The 25737-nt window shown below is 35.0% G+C and overlaps 1 protein-coding gene across 4 annotated transcripts; it reads left to right on the plus strand.

Annotated features, from left to right (window-relative positions):
• Positions 1 to 313: 313 nt before the first annotated feature.
• Positions 314 to 23933, plus strand: LOC143246838 (uncharacterized). Of its 4 annotated transcripts, none has more exons than XR_013026191.1 (3): positions 314 to 564; positions 9353 to 9476; positions 10786 to 12962. XR_013026191.1 is itself a non-coding variant. In XM_076494032.1 (3 exons), the coding sequence occupies exon 1, from the start codon at positions 17983 to 17985 to the stop codon at positions 18655 to 18657; it is 675 nt and encodes a 224-aa protein (XP_076350147.1). In that variant the 5' UTR covers positions 17238 to 17982; the 3' UTR covers positions 18658 to 19865; positions 21031 to 22472; positions 22997 to 23933. The 4 variants fall into 4 exon arrangements, 2 of the variants coding, with proteins under 2 accessions (XP_076350147.1, XP_076350146.1); XR_013026190.1 differs by lacking the exon at positions 10786 to 12962 and adding an exon at positions 21031 to 23933 and having other exon boundaries at positions 328 to 564; XM_076494032.1 differs by lacking the exons at positions 314 to 564; positions 9353 to 9476; positions 10786 to 12962 and adding exons at positions 17238 to 19865; positions 21031 to 22472; positions 22997 to 23933.
• Positions 23934 to 25737: the final 1804 nt, after the last annotated feature.

Genomic DNA, 25737 nt, shown 5'->3' on the forward strand with positions numbered 1-25737 from the left:
TATTCACGTAATTAACTTAAATTTAACGTTAAGTTTATCTTAATAACCTGAAAACTTCATATATAATTTTTAAATTTAGCATAATTCCCTTCAAAACTTACCCAAATATTTCAAGAGGAAGGTTTAATAACGTAATTTTATCTGTATTATAACGAACGTATTTCTTGGAAATAAATATCGTCTGCCTTTTGTTTTGTTTTTTATTTATATACTGTTATTTGATTGGTTGTTTAAACGCGTTCAATAACAATAATTCTTTTGTACTATTTTCGCACAAACACTTTTGGATATTAATTAAACAGAAACTGATAAAAACAAACTCTTGATGAATTAAAATACTAAAATAACTTTTACAACTGATAAAATATAAAATACATTTGATGACTCATAACCTGTATTTTAAGTTCGTAATATATTGGTTGATCACAAACACACAAAAATTCCTCCGAAACTTGCAGATAGCCAAACCGTGTCCTTTTCTTAAAAGGGGTAATGCAAAGGTCATGGTAAGATTAACCTGACCATGAATCAATATGGATTAAATTCTCTTTGAAAGATAATAAGGTAAGTGGTCAAAAACGTTCTGTTTATTTTATTAAGTTACTAGTAATTGTTTCAAATTATATGATTTAGATAAATAGGTTAAAACTCGTGTTTACGTTTGTAAGGCTGACCTAACTTTTCTCTAACACAATTGATATCTGCTCGAAACTTACAAGTTCAACAGTAATAATTTTTATTTTTAATAACATGAATGCGTTGAGCCTAGTGGAAATATCTACCTGTTCCACATTAATTATCCTGTAATCTCAAACAAATAGTTGAGAAACTATTGAACAACTTGCATAATTAAATAGAATAAGAATATTTGAGGTTTTTCATACTAATTTAGACAGGGTGATTATTGAATAACATTGTCTGTAACACAGAGATACCGGATATGACAACTTTATGAACCTTAAATAACCAATGGAAACGCGACGTCTACGTTGTCATAGTTTGAAGTAGAATTTGAGTGAGGGGGCATTCTTCCAGCCACTAATGACGCCAATATTGAGCCGTGCTAAGTAACAGCGCAATTGAATATGTATAAATGTGGAATAAAATATCCATTGTACCACACTCCATTGTTGTATACCTCGTTTTTCCAATTCTGTTTAATTAATAAAATTGTACTTATGAACACCCCATTGAACTCGCCTAAGTGTCGAATAGACTATTATTAAGTACCTTATGCATCGGTAGTAAATAATAAAACGGATGGACGGCGTTTCCAAAGAATTCACCCTAATGAATTACTAAGAGAAAAAAACAAAACAAATGACCATTTAAAGTAATGGTTACGATATATTACGAACGTATACACTAATGACACAACAGAACGTTTCCTGTATAACTTTTTTAAAAATTCTAAAACATAGCACTTTTCGTCTACTACCTACCTGCCTTGTCACGTCAGCGGGGCTAGTCCTTAAAAGGCTTGGGCTATCGTATCAAGATTTCTTCAGATTAATTGACTAGTCTACGGATATTCGCTTTTAATATTCTGATAAATATACGTATATTTTTTATTTTTTTTTATAAACGGTAAATATATCATGCACGTACTTAAATATCTTTTAAACCCAATTCAAACAAACAGATGGCGCTAAATATCAATGGATAGTTTGATTTTTTTTTAAATTTCGTGCAAAGCTACACCAGGGCTATTTGCGCTAGTCGTTCCTAATTTCGCAGTGTAAGATTAGAGGGAAGGCAGCTAGTCATCACCACCCACTGCCAACTCTCGTGCTACTCTTTTTACAAACGAATAGTGGGATTGACCGAACATTATGACGCCCCCACGGCGGAAAGGGAGAGCATGTTTGGTGTGACAGGGATTCGAAACCGCGTCCCTCAGATTACAAATCCAGCACCTTTAAAATCTGGCCATGGAGAGCCTCGATAGATAGACACGACAGTTTCTAAAGTTAAAATATATAGTTTATATAGGAACAACATCAAAATAAAGAAACAAGAGCATTAGAGATCATTAGTTTTAAAATGAAGTAAGGATTCTTCTAATTAAAACCACAAATTTATAAAATTTAATATTTATTTCCGCAGTTTTATAAACACATTTGTAAGGATTACATTTTAAAAATTTCTTATTGTGGTTTTAATTTTTTGTAAAAGTTATAGTTTTCAGTGATATATCTATACTGATAGCTTATAGATGAGTCTATTCTGGACATATTAAAACTGAACAAATAAATGGTAAAAAAATAAAATTTTGACGAAAAATAAGGATTGTTGGTTATTCTTACAATTGTTATAAGATGTCTCCAAAATAAATATTTCAATAAAACGTACAGTAAAGTGTTACTAACTGGATTGTTTCAAAATAAATTGGCTGCTGAATCATGACTGCTTTATTTAGCTATACGTATTTATTGTGTGCTAAACAGCGGGTTTCGATACATGTGGTGGGCAGAGCACAGATAGCCCATTGTGTAGCTTTGTGCTTAATTTAAAACAACAACAACATTAGTATTTATTTTGTTTCGGGCAATTCTCATACCAATTATACTAACAACCAATTTATTACAACAGTTTAGGTTCTAAATAACAGCTTGGTTAAATTCTCTGGTATATGTCTACTTATACTTTAACATCTATTCATTGGTTTAGTGGTGAGTTTGAAGGCTTATAATGCAAAAAAAAAAAAAAAAAATCCAGTTTCGATACCAAATATACAAGTTTTCATTAACGAATAAAACGGCCCTGCATGGCCAGGTGGGTTTAAGCGTTCGACTCCTAATTTGAGGATCGCGGGTTCGAATCCCCGTCGCACCAAACATGCTCGCCTTTTCAACCGTGGGGGCGTTATAATGTGACTGTTAATCCCACTATTCGTGGGTAAAAGAGTAGCCCAAGAGTTAGCGGTGATGACTAACTGCCATACCTCAAGTGTTACACTGCAAAATTATGGACGGCTAACGCAGATAGCCTTTGAGTAGCTTTGCGCGAAATTTAAAAAAGAAATTAATGAGTACCTCAAACTTACTAACGTGTGTAGCAGCTTTCTTCAGTCGCGAGTGAACGAAGGCAAGAAACGTATCTCACTATATATAATAAATGATAGACAAATATAGTTAAAAGGGCATTAACAACGCAAATAAAACTCGATAATAGGTTGAACAATTACTTATTAAAGGATGAAGTTTCGAACTAGCACTCCTACTCAGATCCTTTAGTTTACAAGAAAGGCGCATGCGCAGAATTGAAAGAAATTGCGTGTCTGGTATTTTGAATGTTCAACGTAAAAATGTTAAGCAAAATTAGATCTGTTGCATAACAAATATTGGAAAGATAAAACTGATGGCAATTAAACTAAAACAAGAGACGGAAAACTATAAATTAAAGGTGAGAAAAACGTTCATTTAAACCACCAGGTTTCCAGAATGCAGCCTAACATCCTTCCAAGTGATTCTCTTTTGTGAATATCTGTCGGACTACTCAAAAATCGAAAAGTCCTCGTATATGGTTGTTGATGGTAAAATCCTTGTGTGTTTGGTTCTGTAGTTTAATTTGGTTTATATGTTCTCGTGCTCAGTTGGCAACCTGTTTGTCCAATGTATAAACTATTGAATCTTACAGATTCAGTGGTACATATTGGGCTGTCTTATGTCAAAAGTTGTCTTCTTTCTCAATATACGAGTGTGTGCAGTGTTAGGAGCATTGTTTGGTTTAAGGTTACTGTCCACTATGATTTATTTAGGTTTCTTGTCATGTCTGTAACGAGGGGTGAGTCCTTGAAAAGAGGTTTATTGGTGAAGTATTCAGTAAGTGTTGTGTAAATGTTTAGTAAAATATCTTCTTGTTGGTCTGATGATATGTTAACACAAGTTCAATACGATCGGTGTGTCTTAGTAGGGTTAAGTGAAGTAACTTCATTAAACTACGTTGTCTTTAAATTTGACATGTATTTGTAATCTTTATTATCATTACGTAGTTTGTGTAATCATAGAAACTGTGAGTACGCTGTTGACTATTGTTATTGTACGTGTGTGAATGTGTTTTTTGTAATGTACTCTAGTGGTCAAATGGTCATCTTGTATGTATATATGTATGTGTTGGATATTTCACAAGTAAATTCTCAATAGGATGGAGAATAGAAACAAAGTATAGAAAAGTTTCTCAATCTTATTTAGGCACAGATTCAATCCTTTAGTATGTCGTCAATGTAGCGACAATACATAGCGATATTGTACTGATTAAACGTAAGATTTTCGGTGTATCCAACAAAGTGGGTGGACATTGTTTGTATTCTGTTTGTGTATAGCCCTATACCAATTCTTATTGACATTACAGGGGTGACTTTGAAACCCACAATAGTTAAAGTAACTATCCAGTAAAACGTTACCTCAACAGGAAGTTGTTTGACACTTGCGTCCAGTGTCCGAGACAAAATTAGAGTTTATAACATACTCATGATTATAAAATCATAAATCATTTCATTTAGAATAACAAAGCGCATCATTTAAAAACACGGGACGGAAGTTAAGATTTTTTTTATGAATTCCAAATAAACATTGAATAATCACACGTTACGTGAAACTTTTTGCTCAAGCATTAAAAATTCAAATACAACAAATTCCAAGACAACTTACTTGATCTTAAGTGGTGATTTATGACCTATATAAACTTCTAAGTGTTTGCTATTTAAAAGGAAGATAATTATAACGGTCAGAAATTTCTCGTGTTATTATGAACATAAGAAATTAGCTGTCTGACATCTTACCATTCCAGACATCAATAAACATCCAGTAAGCCACATCATAATTAATACTGTTAAGATACGACGAATAAAAAAAGCTTATAACGCAATATTGAAACACCTTTCGACGAGGCTCGGCATGGCCCGGTGGTTAAGGCATTCGACTCGTAATATGAGGGTCGCGGATTCGAATCCCTGTCACATCAATCATGCTCGCCCTTTCAGCCGTAGGGGTGTTATAATGTGACGATCAATCCCACTATTCGTTGGTAAAAGAGTAGCCCAAAAGTTGGCGGTGGGGGTGATGACTAGTTGCTTTCCCTATAGTCCTACACTGCAAAAGTAGGGACGGCTAGTGCAGATAGCCTTCATGAAGCTTTGCGCGAAATTCAAAAACAAACCAAAAAAAAAATCCTTTCGTCGACTAACACATTTCTTTATACCACAAATTTTGCCTTCAAAATTCTTTTGCTCAGAATAAGTTAATAAATAAAAACCCTGTAGCTTTGTTTGTTTTATTTTAATAAATAAAAACCCTGTAGGCTTTGTTTGTTTTGTTTTAATAAATAAAAACCCTGTAGGCTTTGTTTGTTTTGTCTTTATGTAAACTAAATAGAGATTGAACTATAAATAGAGTTTGGAAAAAGAAGAAACTTTGTGAACGAACTTATGTCATAGACATTCATACTGAAACTTATACATTACTGGTACAAAAATATAAAATTTGAAATAAAAACATTCATACTGAAACATTTTGTACCATTACTGGTACAAAAATAAAATATAACATAGTTATAAACTGGTACAAAAATATAAAAACATTCATACTGAAACTTATACATTACTGGTACAAAAATATAAAATTTGAAATAAAAACATTCATACTGAAACATTTTGTACCATTACTGGTACAAAAATATAAAATTTGAAATAAAAACATTCATACTGAAACATTTTGTACCATTACTGGTACAAAAATATACAATTTGAAATAAAAACATTCATACTGAAACTTATACATTAACTGGTACAAAAATATAAAATTTGAAATAAAAACATTCATACTGAAACTTATACATTAACTGGTACAAAAATATAAAATTTGAAATAAAAACATTCATACTGAAACATTTTGTACCATTACTGGTACAAAAATATAAAATTTAAAATAAAAAAATTCATACTGAAACTTGTACATTACTGGTACAAAAATATAACAGTTAAAATAAAAACATTCATACTGAAACTTATACATTACTGGTACAAAAATATAACAGTTAAAATAAAAACATTCATACTGAAATTTATACATTACTGGTACAAAAATATAACAGTTAAAATAAAAACATTCATACTGAAACTTATACATTACTGGTACAAAAATATAACAGTTAAAATAAAAACATTCATACTGAAACTTATACATTACTGGTACAAAAATATAACAGTTAAAATACAGACATTCATACTGAAACTTATACATTACTGGTACAAAAATATAACAGTTAAAATACAGACATTCATACTGAAACGTGTACATTACTGGTACAAAAATATAAAAGTTGAAATACAGACATACTGAAACTTATACATTACTGGTACAAAAATATAAAAATTAAAATAAAGGCATTGAAACCTGTACATTACTGGTACAAAACTATAGCAGTTAAGATAAAAACCTTGCCATATGCGACTACTATTCTTAGCTAACGTGTTAATTAATAAGTTGATGAATTTACTAATGTTCTATCTATTAAGAAATTTATATCTGCAATTGAAGAAATTGGGACACATGACGAGAATTATTTAAGATAGTTAGAACATTGTTTGCGATAGTATAATGGATAAAAGATTGTCCTTCGACCATTAAACTATGGCTTTCTTACGACTCATAACATTAAATCACCCTCATAGGTTGAAAGTGAACCTGTCGTGGCCATGACTCGTAATTTCTCGGCTCTAATATCGCCATAAACAATATAGCGGGAATACTTCAAAGTATGAAGACTTAATCTAGAACGTATTATCCTTGGAAAGCGTGCGTTAAGTGAAGTCCACGTTACTGGAAGAACCATAATCACCGTCTTTCCGCTTGTAATGCCATTTCTGTCTCCGCCTACCTTATAGAAAGGGAGGGTAAAGAAACGAAAATGTTATCGACTACTAAGTGATGCCTCTGGCTCTTGTCGTGTCAGATGGTTTACCTTCTGACTACAAACCAAATTGAAATTTTAGTTCAAACCATCATGTTTAATTCCTGGTGTCTAACGTACCGACAGGGGTTCCACCATCGCATGGAATAATTTTCGGAATTCCAGAAGAAAAAAAAAACACGGGCCCTTAAGTGCGTTAATGTTGGGTTAATGACGGTCGTAAAGACGAGATAAATATTTTCTGCACTTTTCCTAATGGAGCTTCCAAGCCCCAGCAATTACACCAACAAACAGCCTGGCACGAGGTCCCAACCACACTGTCAACTGACAGATGATGACTTCACTTGTAGCCTCAACAGACAAAAAACTATCCCTTACACCAACCTATCATTAACTTAACCAGCGAGAAATATTTTTAGACCATCTTTTCCTTGCCTGAACAGTCTAATCCCCCTTCTGGTGTTCGATTGGTTTTGAAACATGGAAGTTATTATAGTCGTACCAAATGTAATGACTCTGTCAGTCCTTTGTTTAACGAGACAAATATACATATTCGTGAGGTGTGAATCTAGACTGTTAAAAATTCAAAGTACACACTTAACAATTTTAAGGAGAAAATGTAAATCTTATCTCGTTGAGAAACTTGAGGAGTAACTATAGAATACATCAACGTCTCTTCCATCCATCCAGTAAAACCTCCAACCTTGGACCTTACATCAATTGTGATTCACGGGAACGCACATCTGCTGTTTTGGATTACTCGTTGTTCATATATTTACAAGATCTTAGATTCGGGAGCAGTTGTAAGTGCGTGTAGGGCTCAGTTCGATAGATCTTACTTAACCACAGTTCCATTTACGACAAGAAGATGACAGACCGGAAGTGTTTTTATACTAGTTTCAATCACCCAAATATTTCTCTTTTCATCAAATGTCGCAGTCCAATGAAATGTCATTACGCGCTCTTCGTACCGGAAACCTATTTACTGACAGCGTATTGGTTAAGAAAACTTTCCACTCATACATTCTGTTACAGTTGTTGTTTAAAAAGATATGACTTGATTGATTGGTAACCACTTTGATTGTACTAAACGTAAAGAAGCGAACTCAATTGCATGTTTTGTTTTATCTTTGGTAGTAAGAACAGGAACAAATGAAATATAATAGTGAATTATTACCCGGAAAATCTGTTCACTAGGTGGCGCTACCATTCTTATTCAAATTAGTCAATCGTGTTTCATTTTTCTTGAAGTTATCGGTTCAAACACCAAAACACTTCAGTTGATTTACTGGACCCTAACAAAGCATATTCAAAGGTTTTAATAAAGTTCTGTATCCATTTTGTGTCATTTGTATGCAGTTTTACATGTCTCACCACAGCACATGAAAGAAGGGATAACAATCTACTTACCTAGAGTAAACAGACACGAGTAATATACATAATATCTTGTGTGTTTTCTTATAGCAAAGCCACATTGGACTATATGTTGAATCCACCGAGGGGAATTGAACCCCTGATCTTAGCATTGTAAACACGTAGACTTACCCCTGTAGCAGCGGGGGACCATAATATCTTGATAAGGACAAAGAAAATGTTTGCATTAATAAAAGCTTAAGATATTCAAATTAAACATACATATGTCCGAGAATATTTATTTATGTTACAATACTGTACCATAAAGAAGAACAAAAATTAAAACATAACCATGGTGCTTTTGAAAGGCTTTTTTGTCATGTTTCATGTTTTGGTGTTAAAATATAAGTCGGTTTTATTATTTTTCAAAGGATTAATTTACGTGATGCACAAAACCCAGTTATAAATCCCAAAAGTTCGGGTTTCGAATCTTGCAATGCAGTTTTGTGCGAGTAATAAACAGCACTCTGGTGGACATTATGTTTGTTTGTTTGTTTCTAAATTTCGTGCAAAGCTTGTTTGTTTGTTTTTATTTCGCGTAAAGCTACACGAGGGCTATTTGCGTTAGCTGTCCCTAATTTAGCATTATAAGACTAGAGGGAAGGCAGCTAGTCATCACCACCAACCGCCAACTCTTGGGCTACTCTTTTACCAACGAATAGTGGGATTGACCGTCACGTTATAACGTCCCCACGGTTGAAAGGACGAGCATCTTTGGTGTGACGGGGATTCGAACTCGCGACCCTCAGATTACGAGTCGAGCGCTCTAACCACCAAACCATGCTGAACCAAAATATCAACACAAGGAGATTTAAAAGAACGTCCGCCCTCTGGAGTAATATAAGGCTTAGTACAGAAAAGACAAAAGTGTTTGTGGTTTTTACAGCTTTCTTTAATCACTACTAAAAATATTCTGTTTCAGAATATTATCGGAAAGATATCATTTTTAAAATGTTTGTAACAAAATCTCGTTTTTCTACAGTTTGGTGTTTTTTAGTAACTGGATTTTTTATTTGTTATTTTACAGATCCTATCGGCTAAAATAGTCCATCAATTTTCTTGGTGACAGTTCATAGTTGTTTTTTTGCTCTCTTATCGAACACAAGAGCGAGCTAGCGATTACCTAAAGCGACTCCTAGCTGCAAGACAAAGTAAGTCCTCTTATCAAAGAATTTTCTTTTCTTTTTTTTTTTCTAACCGACTTTTTCTCTAACCCTAATCATGGAGCCAAGACTGGCTTAAAGTTCCAGTTTATAACCTGCTATATAAGGAGAAAATGTTGGGTTAAGGTAAATTCACAAACAAAAAACACCATATACTTCATGTATGATCAGAAAGGGAAAGAGATGTCATAGAAACAAAAACCAAATTAAATATTAAAAATATTGTTAACAGAACTGCGGGGTTGTCCATCACATCACAAGAATCAATATGAAACTTTGTAGTAACAAACACGACAGGTTTAGTAGAGTAAAAATAGTAGCTCCTATGCCTAAATCAATAACAATGAACGAGAATAAATGAGTACAGGTGTAGATCAAACAAGAAGATATAATTAATAGATTCTGTGTTGAATAAAGGTTACATCGAAGTAGATGGCATGTATTTTGTAAAAGTAATCACTCTTCAAACATAGAAATTATATTTATTATTAAATAATTAGCAGTAAAAATATTTGCAGTTAATAACTGTTTGAAATGTACACAACATGAGCTAACAGATAGTTAACAGTGTAACATCTTCGCAGTTAATAACTGTTTCAAATGTACACAACATGAGCTAACAGATAGTTAACAGTGTAACATCTTCGCAGTTAATAACTGTTTCAAATGTACACAACATGAGCTAACAGATAGTTAACAGTGTAACATCTTCGCAGTTAATAACTGTTTGAAATGTACACAACGTGAGCTAACAGATACTTAACAGTGTAACATCTTAGCAGTTAATAACTGTTTCAAATGTACACAACATGAGCTAACAGATAGTTAACAGTGTAACATATTCGCAGTTAATAACTGTTTGAAATGTACACAACATGAGCTAACAGATACTTAACAGTGTTAATAACTGTTTGAAATGTTTATGGCCCAGTATTGCCCGGGGATTTGGGTGCTTGACTCGCAATGCGAGGATCGTACGTTCGACTCCTGTTTCCACCAAAGATGTTCACCTTTTCATTTGAGCCGTGGAGGCGACATAATGTTACGGTCAATCCTACTATACGCTGGTGAAATAGTAGCCCAAGAGTTGACTGCAGGTGATGGTAGCTGTCTTCCCTCTAGTCTTACACTGTTAAATTGAGGACGGTGAGCGAAGATAGCCCTCGTATAATTTTGAATGAAACTGAAAACAAATCAAATATATACAACATAACCCAATATATAAACACTTGTTAAAATATGTTTTACGTACCAACTGTAAATGTTCAGTAGTTCAGAAACATTTTACTCCTTTTAGGAAGAAGGAAATTCACAATTAACCTGCAAGTGTCGCCGGAAGAGAGCTCGAAGCTGAACAGTGACGTCAGTGATGACCCTTAGCCCGCGGCGCTGCTTCATAATGTTCGTCGAGTTCCACACGATAAAGGATAATTTCTGCATTTCTTACAAACCGATGATTAGGCACAACCATTTCACTCTATAATGAGGGTCCTAAAAAACATGGATAAGCACTTTTTCGCTTGGCTGAAACATCTTGACTTGTCTCAGCAAAACGTTCTGTTACACGTGGTTTCACACGCATGAGAAACGGTACTGTTTTCATTGTAGGCAATAAATCATGGATCCTTATCATGTGGATTTACTGTATACTGAGTTACAACCTAAAGATTGATGGTACTGAATCATGGATCCTTATCATGTGGGTTTAATGTATACTGAGTTACAACCTAAAGACTGATGGTACTAAATCAGTGATGCTTATCATGTGGGTTTAATGTATACTGAGTTACAACCTAAAGACTGATGGTACTAAATCATGGATCCTTATCATGTGGGCTTAATGTATACTGGGTTATAACCTAAAGACTGATGGTACTAAATCATGGATCCTTATCATGTGGATTTAATGTATACTGAGTTACAAACTAAAGACTGATGGTACTAGATCATGGATCCTTATCATGTCGGTTTAATGCATACTGGGTTATAACCTAAAGACTGATGGTACTAAATCATGGATCCTTATCATGTGGGTTTATTGTATACTGAGATACAACCTAAAGACTGATGGTACTAAATCATAGATCCTTATCATGTGGGTTTAATGTATACTGAGTTACAACCTAAAGACTGATGGTACAAGATCATGGATCCTTATCATCTGGGTTTAATGTATACTGGGTTACAACCTAAAGACTGATGGTACTAAATCATGGATCCTTATCATCTGGGTTTAATGTATACTGAGTTACAACCTAAAGACTGATGGTACTAAATCGTGGATCCTTATCATGTGGGTTTAATGTATACTGGGTTACAACCTAAAAACTGATGGTACTAAATCATGGATCCTTATCATGTGGGTTTAATGTGTACTGACTTACAACCTAAAGACTGATGGTACTAAATCATGGATCCTTATCATATGGGTTTAATAAATACTGACTTACAACTTAAAGACTGATGGTACTAGATCATGGATCCTTATTATGTGGGTTTAATGCATACTGGGTTACAACCTAAAGACTGATGGTACTAAATCATGGAACCTTATCATGTGGGTTTAATGTATACTGGGTTACAACCTAAAGACTGATGGTACTAAATCATGGATCCTTATCATGTGGATTTAATGTATACTGAGTTACAACCTAAAGACTGATGGTACTAGATCATGGATACTTATCATGTCGGTTTAATGCATACTGGGTTATAACCTAAAGACTGATGGTACTAAATCACGGATCCTTATCATGTGGGTTTAATGTATACTGAGATACAACCTAAAGACTGATGGTACTAAATCATGGATCCTTATCATCTGGGTTTAATGTATACTGAGTTACAACCTAAAGACTGATGGTACAAGATCATGGATCCTTATCATGTGAGTTTAATGTATACTGGGTTACAACCTAAAAACTGATGGTACTAAATCATGGATCCTTATCATGTGGGTTTAATGTGTACTGACTTACAACCTAAAGACTGATGGTACTAAATCATGGATCCTTATCATGTGGGTTTAATAAATACTGACTTACAACCTAAAGACTGATGGTACTAGATCATGGATCCTTATTATGTGGGTTTAATGCATACTGGGTTACAACCTAAAGACTGATGGTACTAAATCATGGAACCTTATCATGTGGGTTTAATGTATACTGGGTTACAACCTAAAGACTGATGGTACTAAATCATGGATCCTTGTCATGTGGATTTAATGTATACTGAGTTACAACCTAAAGACTGATGGTACTAGATCATGGATCCTTATCATGTCGGTTTAATGCATACTGGGTTATAACCTAAAGACTGATGGTACTAAGTCATGGATCCTTATCATGTGGGCTTAATGTATACTGAGATACAACCTAAAGACTGATGGTACTAAATCATAGATCCTTATCATGTGGGTTTAATGTATACTGAGTTACAACCTAAAGACTGATGGTACAAGATCATGGATCCTTATCATGTGGGTTTAATGCATACTGGGTTATAACCTAAAGACTGATGGTACTAAATCATGGATACTTATCATGTGGGTTTAATGCATACTGGGTTATAACCTAAAGACTGATGGTACTAAATCATGGATACTTATCATGTGGGTTTTATGCATACTGGGTTATAACCTAAAGACTGATGGTACTAAATCATGGAACCTTATCATGTGGGTTTAATGTATACTGGGTTACAACCTAAAGACTGATGGTACTAAATCATGGATCCTTATCATCTGGGTTTAATGTATACTGAGTTATAACCTAAAGACTGATGGTACTAAATCATGGATCCTTATCATGTGGGTTTAATGTATACTGGGTTACAACCTAAAAACTGATGGTACTAAATCATGAATCCTTATCATGTGGGTTTAATGTGTACTGACTTACAACATAAGACTGATGGTACTAAATAATGGATCCTTATCATGTGGGTTTAATAAATACTGACTTACAACCTAAAGACTGATGGTACTAGATCATGGATCCTTATTATGTGGGTTTAATGCATACTGGGTTACAACCTAAAGACTGATGGTACTAAATCATGGAACCTTATCATGTGGGTTTAATGTATACTGGGTTACAACCTAAAGACTGATGGTACTAAATCATGGATCCTTGTCATGTGGGTTTAATGTATACTGGGTTACAACCTAAAGACTGATGGTACTAAATCATGGATCCTTATCATGTGGGTTTAATGTATACTGGGTTACAACCTAAAAACTGATGGTACTAAATCATGGATCCTTATCATGTGGGTTTAATGTATACTGAGTTACAACCTAAAAACTGATGGTACTAAATCATAGATCCTTATCATGTGGGTTTAATGTATACTGGGTTACAACCTAAAAACTGATGGTACTAAATCATGGATCCTTATCATGTGGGTTTAATGTATACTGGGTTACAACCTAAAAACTGATGGTACTAAATCATGGATCCTTATCATGTGGGTTTAATGTATACTGACTTACAACCTAAAGACTGATGGTACTAGATCATGGATCCTTATTATGTGGGTTTAATGTATACTGAGTTACAACCTAAAGACTGATGGTACTAAATCATGGAACCTTATCATGTGGGTTTAATAAATTCTGACTTACAACCTAAAGACTAATGGTACTAGATCATGGATCCTTATTATGTGGGTTTAATGTATACTGGGTTACAACCTAAAGACTGATGGTACTAAATCATGGAACCTTATCATGTGGGTTTAATGCATACTGGGTTACAACCTAAAGACTGATGGTACTAAATCATGGATCCTTATCATCTGGGTTTAATGTATACTGAGTTACAACCTAAAAACTGATGGTACTAAATCATAGATCCTTATCATGTGGGTTTAATGTATACTGGGTTACAACCTAAAAACTGATGGTACTAAATCATGGATCCTTATCATGTGGGTTTAATGTATACTGACTTACAACCTAAAGACTGATGGTACTAGATCATGGATCCTTATTATGTGGGTTTAATGTATACTGGGTTACAACCTAAAGACTGATGGTACTAAATCATGGAACCTTATCATGTGGGTTTAATGCATACTGGGTTACAACCTAAAGACTGATGGTACTAAATCATGGATCCTTATCATCTGGGTTTAATGTATACTGAGTTACAACCTAAAAACTGATGGTACTAAATCATAGATCCTTATCATGTGGGTTTAATGTATACTGGGTTACAACCTAAAAACTGATGGTACTAAATCATGGATCCTTATCATGTGGGTTTAATGTATACTGACTTACAACCTAAAGACTGATGGTACTAAATCATGTATACTGGGTTACAACCTAAAAACTGATGGTACTAAATCATGGATCCTTATCATGTGGGTTTAATGCATACTGACTTACAACCTAAAGACTGATGGTACTAAATCATGGATCCTTATCATGTGGGTTTAATGCATACTGACTTACAACCTAAAGACTGATGGTACTAAATCATGGATCCTTATCATGTGAGTTTAATGGATACTGACTTACGACCTAAAGACTGATGGTACTAGATCATGGATCCTTATCATGTCGGTTTAATGCATACTGGGTTATAACCTAAAGACTGATGGTACTATATCATGGATCCTTATCATGTGGGTTTAATGTGTACTGACTTACAACCTAAAGACTGATGGTACTAAATCATGGATCCTTATCATGTGGGTTTAATAAATACTGACTTACAACCTAAAGACTGATGGTACTAGATCATGGATCCTTATTATGTGGGTTTAATGCATACTGGGTTACAACCTAAAGACTGATGGTACTAAATCATGGAACCTTATCATGTGGGTTTAATGTATACTGGGTTACAACCTAAAGACTGATGGTACTAAATCATGGATCCTTGTCATGTGGATTTAATGTATACTGAGTTACAACCTAAAGACTGATGGTACTAGATCATGGATCCTTATCATGTGGGTTTAATGCATACTGGGTTATAACCTAAAGACTGATGGTACTAAATCATGGATACTTATCATGTGGGTTTAATGCATACTGGGTTATAACCTAAAGACTGATGGTACTAAATCATGGATACTTATCATGTGGGTTTTATGCATACTGGGTTATAACCTAAAGACTGATGGTACTAAATCATGGAACCTTATCATGTGGGTTTAATGTATACTGGGTTACAACCTAAAGACTGATGGTACTAAATCATGGATCCTTATCATCTGGGTTTAATGTATACTGAGTTACAACCTAAAGACTGATGGTACTAAATCATGGATCCTTATCATGTGGGTTTAATGTATACTGGGTTACAACCTAAAAACTGATGGTACTAAATCATGGATCCTTATCATGTGGGTTTAATGTGTACTGACTTACAACCTAAAGACTGATGGTACTAAATCATGGATCCTTATCATGTGGGTTTAATAAATACTGACTTACAACCTAAAGACTGATGGTACTAGATCATGGATCCTTATTATGTGGGTTTAATGCATACTGGGTTACAACCTAAAGACTGATGGTACTAAATCATGGAACCTTATCATGTGGGTTTAATGTATACTGGGTTACAACCTAAAGACTGATGGTACTAAATCATGGATCCTTGTCATGTGGGTTTAATGTATACTGGGTTACAACCTAAAGACTGATGGTTCTAAATCATGGATCCTTATCATGTGGGTTTAATGTATACTGGGTTACAACCTAAAAACTGATGGTACTAAATCATGGATCCTTATCATGTGGGTTTAATGTATACTGAGTTACAACCTAAAAACTGATGGTACTAAATCATAGATCCTTATCATGTGGGTTTAATGTATACTGGGTTACAACCTAAAACTGATGGTACTAAATCATGGATCCTTATCATGTAGGTTTAATGTATACTGGGTTACAACCTAAAAACTGATGGTACTAAATTATGGATCCTTATCATGTGGGTTTAATGTATACTGACTTACAACCTAAAGACTGATGGTACTAGATCATGGATCCTTATTATGTGGGTTTAATGTATACTGGGTTACAACCTAAAGACTGATGGTACTAAATCATGGAACCTTATCATGTGGGTTTAATAAATTCTGACTTACAACCTAAAGACTAATGGTACTAGATCATGGATCCTTATTATGTGGGTTTAATGTATACTGGGTTACAACCTAAAGACTGATGGTACTAAATCATGGAACCTTATCATGTGGGTTTAATGCATACTGGGTTACAACCTAAAGACTGATGGTACTAAATCATGGATCCTTATCATCTGGGTTTAATGTATACTGAGTTACAACCTAAAAACTGATGGTACTAAATCATAGATCCTTATCATGTGGGTTTAATGTATACTGGGTTACAACCTAAAAACTGATGGTACTAAATCATGGATCCTTATCATGTGGGTTTAATGTATACTGACTTACAACCTAAAGACTGATGGTACTAGATCATGGATCCTTATTATGTGGGTTTAATGTATACTGGGTTACAACCTAAAGACTGATGGTACTAAATCATGGAACCTTATCATGTGGGTTTAATGCATACTGGGTTACAACCTAAAGACTGATGGTACTAAATCATGGATCCTTATCATCTGGGTTTAATGTATACTGAGTTACAACCTAAAACTGATGGTACTAAATCATAGATCCTTATCATGTGGGTTTAATGTATACTGGGTTACAACCTAAAAACTGATGGTACTAAATCATGGATCCTTATCATGTGGGTTTAATGTATACTGACTTACAACCTAAAGACTGATGGTACTAAATCATGTATACTGGGTTACAACCTAAAAACTGATGGTACTAAATCATGGATCCTTATCATGTGGGTTTAATGCATACTGACTTACAACCTAAAGACTGATGGTACTAAATCATGGATCCTTATCATGTGGGTTTAATGCATACTGACTTACAACCTAAAGACTGATGGTACTAAATCATGAATCCTTATCATGTGAGTTTAATGGATACTGACTTACGACCTAAAGACTGATGGTACTTCTTTTTTTTTACTTGCAGCCACTGTTTAAACCTGTATTACAAAGAAATTTCTGTCGTCAAAATCATCTATATTTAACTACGTTTTAATTATTCCCATTATATGAAAATCCTCTGTTCCTTCCAATGCCCAAAACTAATCTGTTTTATTTCTTGTACTTCATGCATTACAGCAGTAAAAATTAAACCTATCGTCGTAACTACGTATATACTCTTCCCCTATAATAAACTTACTTCCAGACGGACCTTTTTCATTTATATTATCATCATCACTGTCTAGTCTTAATTTAAAACATTCCTTGCAAAAGAATTTATTGCCCTTGTAAACATGGTTAATTCAACCTTACTTGAATTAAAACCACCCATTCGATAAAACATCATTATTGAAATATATATATAACGATCATACCAGCTTCTTCTGGAACCACTAAAGAAAACTAGTAACCAGGAGCCTTCTCCATCAACCATGAACTTTTCTTGTAGTAACCAGGAGTCTTCTCCATCAACTATGAACTTTTCTTGTAGTAACCAGGAGTCTTCTCCATCAACCATGAACTTTTCTTGTAGTAACCAGGAGTCTTTTCCATCAACCATGAACTTTTCTTGTAGTAATCAGGTGTCTTATCCATCAACCATGAACTTTTCTTGTAGTAATCAGGTGTCTTCTCCATCAACTATGAACTTTTCTTGCAGTAATCAGGTGTCTTCTCCATCAACTATGAACTTTTCTTGTTGTTACAATGAGTTTTCTGAAACAACCATGAACTTTTCTTGTAGTAACCAGGAGTCTTCTCCATCAACCATGAACTTTTCTTGCAGTAATCAGGTGTCTTCTCCATCAACAATGAACTTTTCTTGTAGTAACCAGGAGTCTTCTGAGACAACAATGAACTTTTCTTGTGGTAACCAGGAGTCTGCTCAAACAATCATGAACTTTTCTTGTAGTAACCAGGAGTCTTCTCCATCAACCATGAACTTTTCTTGCAGTAATCAGGTGTCTTCTCCATCAACAATGAACTTTTCTTGTAGTAACCAGGAGTCTTCTGAGACAACAATGAACTTTTCTTGTGGTAACCAGGAGTCTGCTCAAACAATCATGAACTTTTCTTGTATTAACCAGGAGTCTTCTCCATCGATCTGAACATTTTTTGTAGTACCCCGGAGTCTTCTCAATCAACCATGAACATTTCTTGTAGTAATCAGGTGTCTTCACCATCAAATATGAACTTTTCTTGTAGTTACAAGGAGTTTTCTGAAACAACCATGAACTTTTCTTGCAGTAACCAGGAGTCTTCTGAGACAACAATGAACTTTTCTTGTAGTAACCAGGAGTCTTCTCCATCGATCTGAACATTTTTTTATAGTACCCAGGGGTCTTCTCAATCAACCATGAACATTTCTTGTAGTAATCAGGTATCTTCTAAATCAACAATGAACTTTTCTTGTAGTTACCAGGAGACTTCTGAAATAACCATGAACTTTTCTTGTAGTAACCAGGATTCTTCTGAAACATCAATGAACTTTTCTTGTAGTAACCAGGAGTCTTCTCCATCAACGATGAACTTTTCTTGTAGTAACCAGGAGTCTTCTGAAACAACAATGGACTTTTCTTGTAGTAACCAGGAGTCTTCTCCATCAACCATGAACTTTTCTTGCAGTGACTAGAAGCCTTCTGAAACAACAATGAACTTTTCTTGTAGTAACCAGGAGTCTTCTGAGACAACAATGAACTTTTCTTGTGGTAACCAGGAGTCTGCTCAAACAATCATGAACTTTTCTTGTAGTAACCAGGAGTCTTCTCCATCGATCTGAACATTTTTTATAGTACCCAGGGGTCTTCTCAATCAACCATGAACATTTCTTGTAGTAATCAGGTATCTTCTAAATCAACAATGAACTTTTCTTGTAGTTACCAGGAGTCTTCTGAAATAACCATGAACTTTTCTTGTAGTAACCAGGAGTCTTTTAAATCAACCATGAACTTTTCTTGTAGTTACCAGGAGTCTTCTGAAACAACCATGAACTTTTCTTGTAATAACCACGAGTCTTCTGAAATAACCATGAACTTTTCTTGTAGTTACCAGGAGTCTTCTGAAATAACCATGAACTTTTCTTGTAGTAACCAGGAGTCTTCTAAACAACCATGAACTTTTCGTGTAGTAACCAGGAGTCTTCTGAAAAAACAATGAACTTTTCTTGTAGTAACCAGGAGTCTCTTCTATCGACCTAAATGTTCCTTGTTCTATCACTAAATCATGTTTCTCCAAAAAACTGAAAAATACACCAAATTAAACTGTCTTTTCAACTGGCTCTAGAAATCACGAATCTGAAAATTACATTTTGGACAAGGTAAACAACAATTTTTTTCCATCCCATTGTCTTCGTTCTTATTAATACTCGAATTGCTAGATGTCTTTATTGCTTTGTCCATAGACGAGCAGTAAGCTTTCCTACTGTTATCATTATCAGAAGTTCTTTGTTCGTTAAAATTCTAAATTAGCATGTAATAAAAGTGTCATGGAAATCCCTAACGTCGTTTTATAACAATCAGTATTTCAACATTTGACGTCTTTTATTCTTAGAAATGAACATACGTGATGCATCAATCTTTGTAAGGTCTAAAATGAAAGCTTTTGTAGTTTAGGATGGTCAGTTTACGTCAGCAAGACATATCTCAAATAACAGTCTCATTTCAACCTTGAATATCTTGACGACTATTTTTAAATCTAAAATAGAATAACATCCGGGTACTTTAACATGTTTCTCTTTGTAATCAGTAAATAATTTAGCTTTCATATAGTTAGTAACAATCTGAAAACAGAATCCAATTTTAGAAACTTACCTTATTTAGGTTATTTTTGAGAAAAAAACGTTTTCATTCATAACAGTGGTCTTTTACGACAAAATGCTTTCCCTCTTTATTTCTTATGAATTTATTAAAGATATTCAAACTGTCGAAGTCCACATTTTCCATAATCATCAAATACGAACTAAAGAAGGTTTGGCTGTGTCGCCTCTTTCAGCCTTTGAGGCGTTATAAGGTGACGGTCAATCTCACTATTCGTTGATGAAAGAGTAGCTAAAATATTGGCGGTGGGTGGTGATGACTAGCTTCCTTACATCTAGTCTATCACTGCTAAATTAGGAGCAGCTAGCGCAAATAACCCTCATGCACCTTTGCACGAAATTCTAAATAATACAAACAAATAGAGCGTATGGTTATGTTGACTGTACATGAAACATTATTTCTGGTCAGTTATTTGGAGACCAGATCTTCTAGACCAGTTGCTCTCAATACCAGTTTTTCAGATTGAGACAAGGTATTTCAGATCGAATACAGGCAAGGGACGTGCAGACACTTCAGGGTTGCCATGTCTTACAAACAGTGGTCACTAAAGGCAGTACCAAATTAACGAACAATAATTTGTACCCACATTGAGGGAGGCAGACCAACGTTTATCTTAGTTTACCAGGTATGATCAAACAAACAGTTCTGAGACTTTTTCTGTTACAGGTGCCAGTACAGAGGCAGTGAGCTTCACTGAAGTGTGTACAAAGTACAAATAGTGATCTACCACACAAACAAGCCATTTCTTCAGACCTTAAACTCGTGTTACGGAAAACGTGTTTAAAGACAGACGTGTATCTTGCTCCCGTCGTAATAAAAATGGACAGGAAATAAGAGCAACGTGTTTGCATAAGGTTGTGCGAAAAATGGTAAAGGAGGAACATAAATCCTTTATATGTTAAGAACTGTCTTAAGTAAGGCTGTCATTTATCACTGGATAAAGTGCTTTCAAGATGGCCGGGAAGCGGTCAAAGATGACCCATGTTCTAGGCGACTGTCGACATCGTCCACTGATGAAACGGTTGCTAAGGTGAAAGAAAAAGACAGTTAACCAGGCCTTTTATAAAGAGGTCTTAATTCGCTCGAGGGAGAAACTTAGAAGAAACCATCGTGAGCTGTAGGAGAACGGTCACTGGTTTTTCATCATGACAATGGACCTTCACACACTGCTGTGTCTGTTAAAGAATTTTTGGCAGAAGAAAACATTCCTGTGATACCACGCATCCTGTTTTCTCCCGATCTTGTCCCGTGTGATCTATACTCTTCCCAAAAATCAAAATTAAGTTGAAAGAGATTTCATGACATTCTAGCCATCCAAAATAGTGTGAAAACAGAACTTAGTCGCATAACAGTTAAAGACTTCCAGCACTGCTTCCGAAATTAGAAGGAATGTTGGAACAAGTGTGTATCAGCTGGGGAAGATTACTTTGAAGGTGATAACATATGTATGTACATTATTCTTCGGAATAAAAGTGAAGTCTGAGAACTTTCTGATTGCACCTCGTATAAAGAATCTTAATGAAACTAGTGTACATGATGATTTACTGTACTTGGAAATGTTTGTCAAACTATTATGATTCATTTATTTTACACGTTAAAGAGAAACCACGTTTTTACTGGGACTGTATGGGCAAACATTTCAGGTACGCGAACAAGTTTATCATGTAGGCATACGTTTTTGGTTGGGTTTTAAGTTCAATCGAAATTGAATAATAAGTTTTAATAGGAATATTTAAATAAAAATATTAACGAAACCTTGGTAACCTATTGTTCAATGTCCATATCATTGTCGCCTATGCGGTTTTAACTATATACCTCTTGCAAGTACAGTGGCATATGTTTTTAGCTGGTTCTAGTAAGTCCAGTTACATGCGTTTATAATTGTCTCTGGTAAGTCCAGTAACGTGTTTATAATTGTCTCTGGTAAGTCCAGGAACATGCGTTTATAATTGTCTCTGATAAGTCCAGTAACGTGTTTATAATTGTCTCTGGTAAGTTCAGTAACATGCGTTTTTAATGTGTGGTAAGTCCAGAAATATTTGTTTATAACTGACTGTGATAAGTCCAGTAACGTGTGTTTTAATTGGCTGTGGTAAGTCCAGTAACGTGTGTTTTAATTGGCTGTGGTAAGTCCAGTAACATGTGTTTTAATTGTCTTTGGTAAGACCAGTAACATGTGTTATTAATGGGTGTGGTTAGTCCAATAAAGTGTTTTTAATTAACTGTGGTAAGTCGAGTAACGTGTTCATAACTGTCTCTGGTAAGAACAGCAACATGCGTTCATAATTGTCTCCAGTGAGTCCAGTAACATGTGTTTTAACTGGCTGTGGTAAGTCCAGTAACATATGTTTTAATGAGTGTTTTTAATTAACTGTGGTAAGTCGAGTAACATATGTTCATAACTGCCTCTGGTAAGGCCAGTAACATGCGTTCATAATTGTCTCTAGTAAGTCCAGTAAAATGTGTTCATAACTGTCTCTAGTAAGTCTATCAACATGTGTTTTTAATGGATGTGGTAAGTCCAGTAACATGTGTTTTAATTGCCTGTAGTAAGTCCAGTAACGTGTGTTTTAATTGGGTGTGGTAAGTCCAGTAACATGTATTCATAAATGTCTCTAGCAAGTCCAGTAAGGTGTTTTAATTGGCTGTGGTAAGACCAGTAACGTGTGTTTTAATTGGCTGTGGTAAGTCCAGTAAGGTGTTTTTTAATTGGCTGTGGTAAGTCCAGTAAGGAGTGTTTAATTGGCTGTGGTAAGTCCAGTAAGGTGTTTTAATCGGCTGTGGTAAGACCAGTAACGTGTGTTTTAATTGGCTGTGGTAAGACCAGTAAGGTGTTCTAATTGGCTGTGGTAAGACCAGTAACGTGTGTTTTAATTGGCTATGGTAAGTCCAGTAAGGTGTTTTTTAAGTGGCTGTGGTAAGTCCAGTAAGGTGTGTTTTAATTGGCTGTGGTAAGACCAGTAAGGTGTTCTAATTGGCTGTGGTAAGACCAGTAAGGTGTGTTTTAATTGGTTGCGGTAAGTCCAGTAACGTGTGTTTTAATTGGCTGTGGTCAGTCCCGTAAGGTGTGTTATAATTGGCTGTGGTAAGTCCAGTAAGGTGTTCTAATTGGCTGTGGTAAGACCAGTAAGGTGTGTTTTAATTGGTTGCGGTAAGTCCAGTAACGTGTGTTTTAATTGGCTGTGGTCAGTCCCGTAAGGTGTGTTATAATTGGCTGTGGTAAGTCCAGTAAGGTGTGTTTTAATTGGCTGTGGTAAGTCCAGTAACATGTGTTTTAATTGTTTTATTTGCATTTACTGATATTATTACACCCGAGTTATAAAGTTAAATGATAGCTTCCAAAAAGTGACACTAGGGTTATTTCATCGCTGATGTTACATTTAACAATACTGTGTCCATAAACATAGCTGTATGTTATTAATATTATTATTATTATAAAACTTTAGTGACGTCTATTAATGTGTGTTAATATTGTCATTATTGTCATTAATAGACACAACTACGTTATGTGGAGTTATTAATACACCCAGAAATATTTGTGATCTGAATGTATTAAAGTTCGTCATTGTTACCAAGTGTTGTGTGTTATTACTGATTAATCTGACATTATTACACTTAACAGTATTGTGTGTCAAACAACAGTTTTATCGTAAGCTATCGTAGTTAAAGATCAAACACCAGTAATAAACATGGAAACGTGTGTATTCTCGATATGACGTATCCTGTTCTCTAACTTTTACTTACATCAGTTTTTGTTACAAGCTAAAAGGACATGTAGTTCTAAATTATTTGATTACATTCTTTTCGAGAGACTTGGAGAGATTGTTGCTGGTATTAATACAGATTAGATTAATATATGAATATTGTTACAAAACAGAGTTTAATACTTACGTGACTTGAGTAACGATTTATTCAGACGTATTTACCTTTGTCAAAATACGTCTACTGAGTTTCATAGAAGAAGGCGGCTATGTTACGTAGTACAGTGAATATGAACGGTTTTCAACTAAAGACGGCCCTAGAATAATAACGAAGTGTTTCTAGGTTTTACGTTAAATATCATTATGTGACACAAATTTTGTTCCTGGATAGTATGTGTTATTTTTTAATTGCTATGTTGTAAAAGTACAGAAAATGACCATTATTCACTTCAAACTTTGCTTTTATGACCTGGATAATGAAGTTTAGAAATTAACCTATTTTCTATGTAAAAATGGACAAATTTGCACATTTTTATTTACATAAGGTCAGAATAAAACAACATATGAATCAAGATTTACATGTATTTATACTAAAGTTATACAAAAATGAACAAAAATGTTTAGAAGTGAGTAGTCTTTCGAGATTTGCGACTGTAGTGTAAATCACTTTCACGTATCAGCCCCCAAATAGTCTCCCCTCATGTTTTCGTTATACGCTCCTTGGTAGCGGCGTTCAAAGTCCAGTATATCTTGCTGGAAGCGCTCGCCTTGCTCCTCTGATTATGCTCCCATGTTCTCCTTGAATTTATCAAGATGAGCGTCAAGGATATGGACTTTCAGAGGCATCCTGCAGCCCATTTTGCCGTAGTTCTTCACCAGAGTCTCAACCAGTTTTTGGCCTTGTGATTGCCCAAAAAACTCCGAACCACTGCGACAAAACTGCCCCAAGATTTTTTGTACCCTTCCTACTGAGCTTCTTGGGGAATTCTGTACACTCCAGGATCTTCTTTATTTGTGGTTCAATGAATACACTAGCTGTGACCTTTGCCTCAGACAGCTTAAGGAAGAAGTCTGAAAGGTACTTGAAAGCTGCAGACTCCTTATCAAGGGCTGTGACAAATTGTTCCATAAGACCCAATTTTCTGTGCAATGGTGGGAACAATACCTTCTGGAGGTCCACTAGTGACTCACACTTGACATTGTGCCTCTCCACAGAGAACTCGGTCCGTTGTGGCCAGTGCTTCCTGTTGTAGTGCGTTGTGGTGTCCCTGCTGTCCCAAAGGCAAAGATAACAGGGAAACTTGATAAAGCCACCTTGAAGATCCATAAGAAATGCCACAATTTTGAAGTCTCCGATAACCTTCCAGCCACACTTATCATACTTCAAGACTTCCAGCAAGGTCTTGACACTGTTGTATTCCTCTTTGAGGTGCACCGAATGAGCCAGAGGAAGAAATGGATACTTATTCCCTTTATGTAGCAGCACAACTTTGAGACTTCTGGATGAGCTATCAATGAAGAGGTGCCACTCGTTCGGGTTACAGGCAATTCCAATTGCCTCGCACAGACCAGATACATTGTGGCAGAAGCAAAGCCCATCTTCCTGAGTGAAGAAGCTTGAAAAATGTCGGTGATGCTTCCTCTGACTTGCGACTTTCATCTAACAAATCCC

This window comes from Tachypleus tridentatus, chromosome 3 (genome assembly GCF_004210375.1).
Source record: "Tachypleus tridentatus isolate NWPU-2018 chromosome 3, ASM421037v1, whole genome shotgun sequence".
Taxonomy (NCBI): Eukaryota; Metazoa; Arthropoda; class Merostomata; order Xiphosura; family Limulidae; genus Tachypleus; species Tachypleus tridentatus.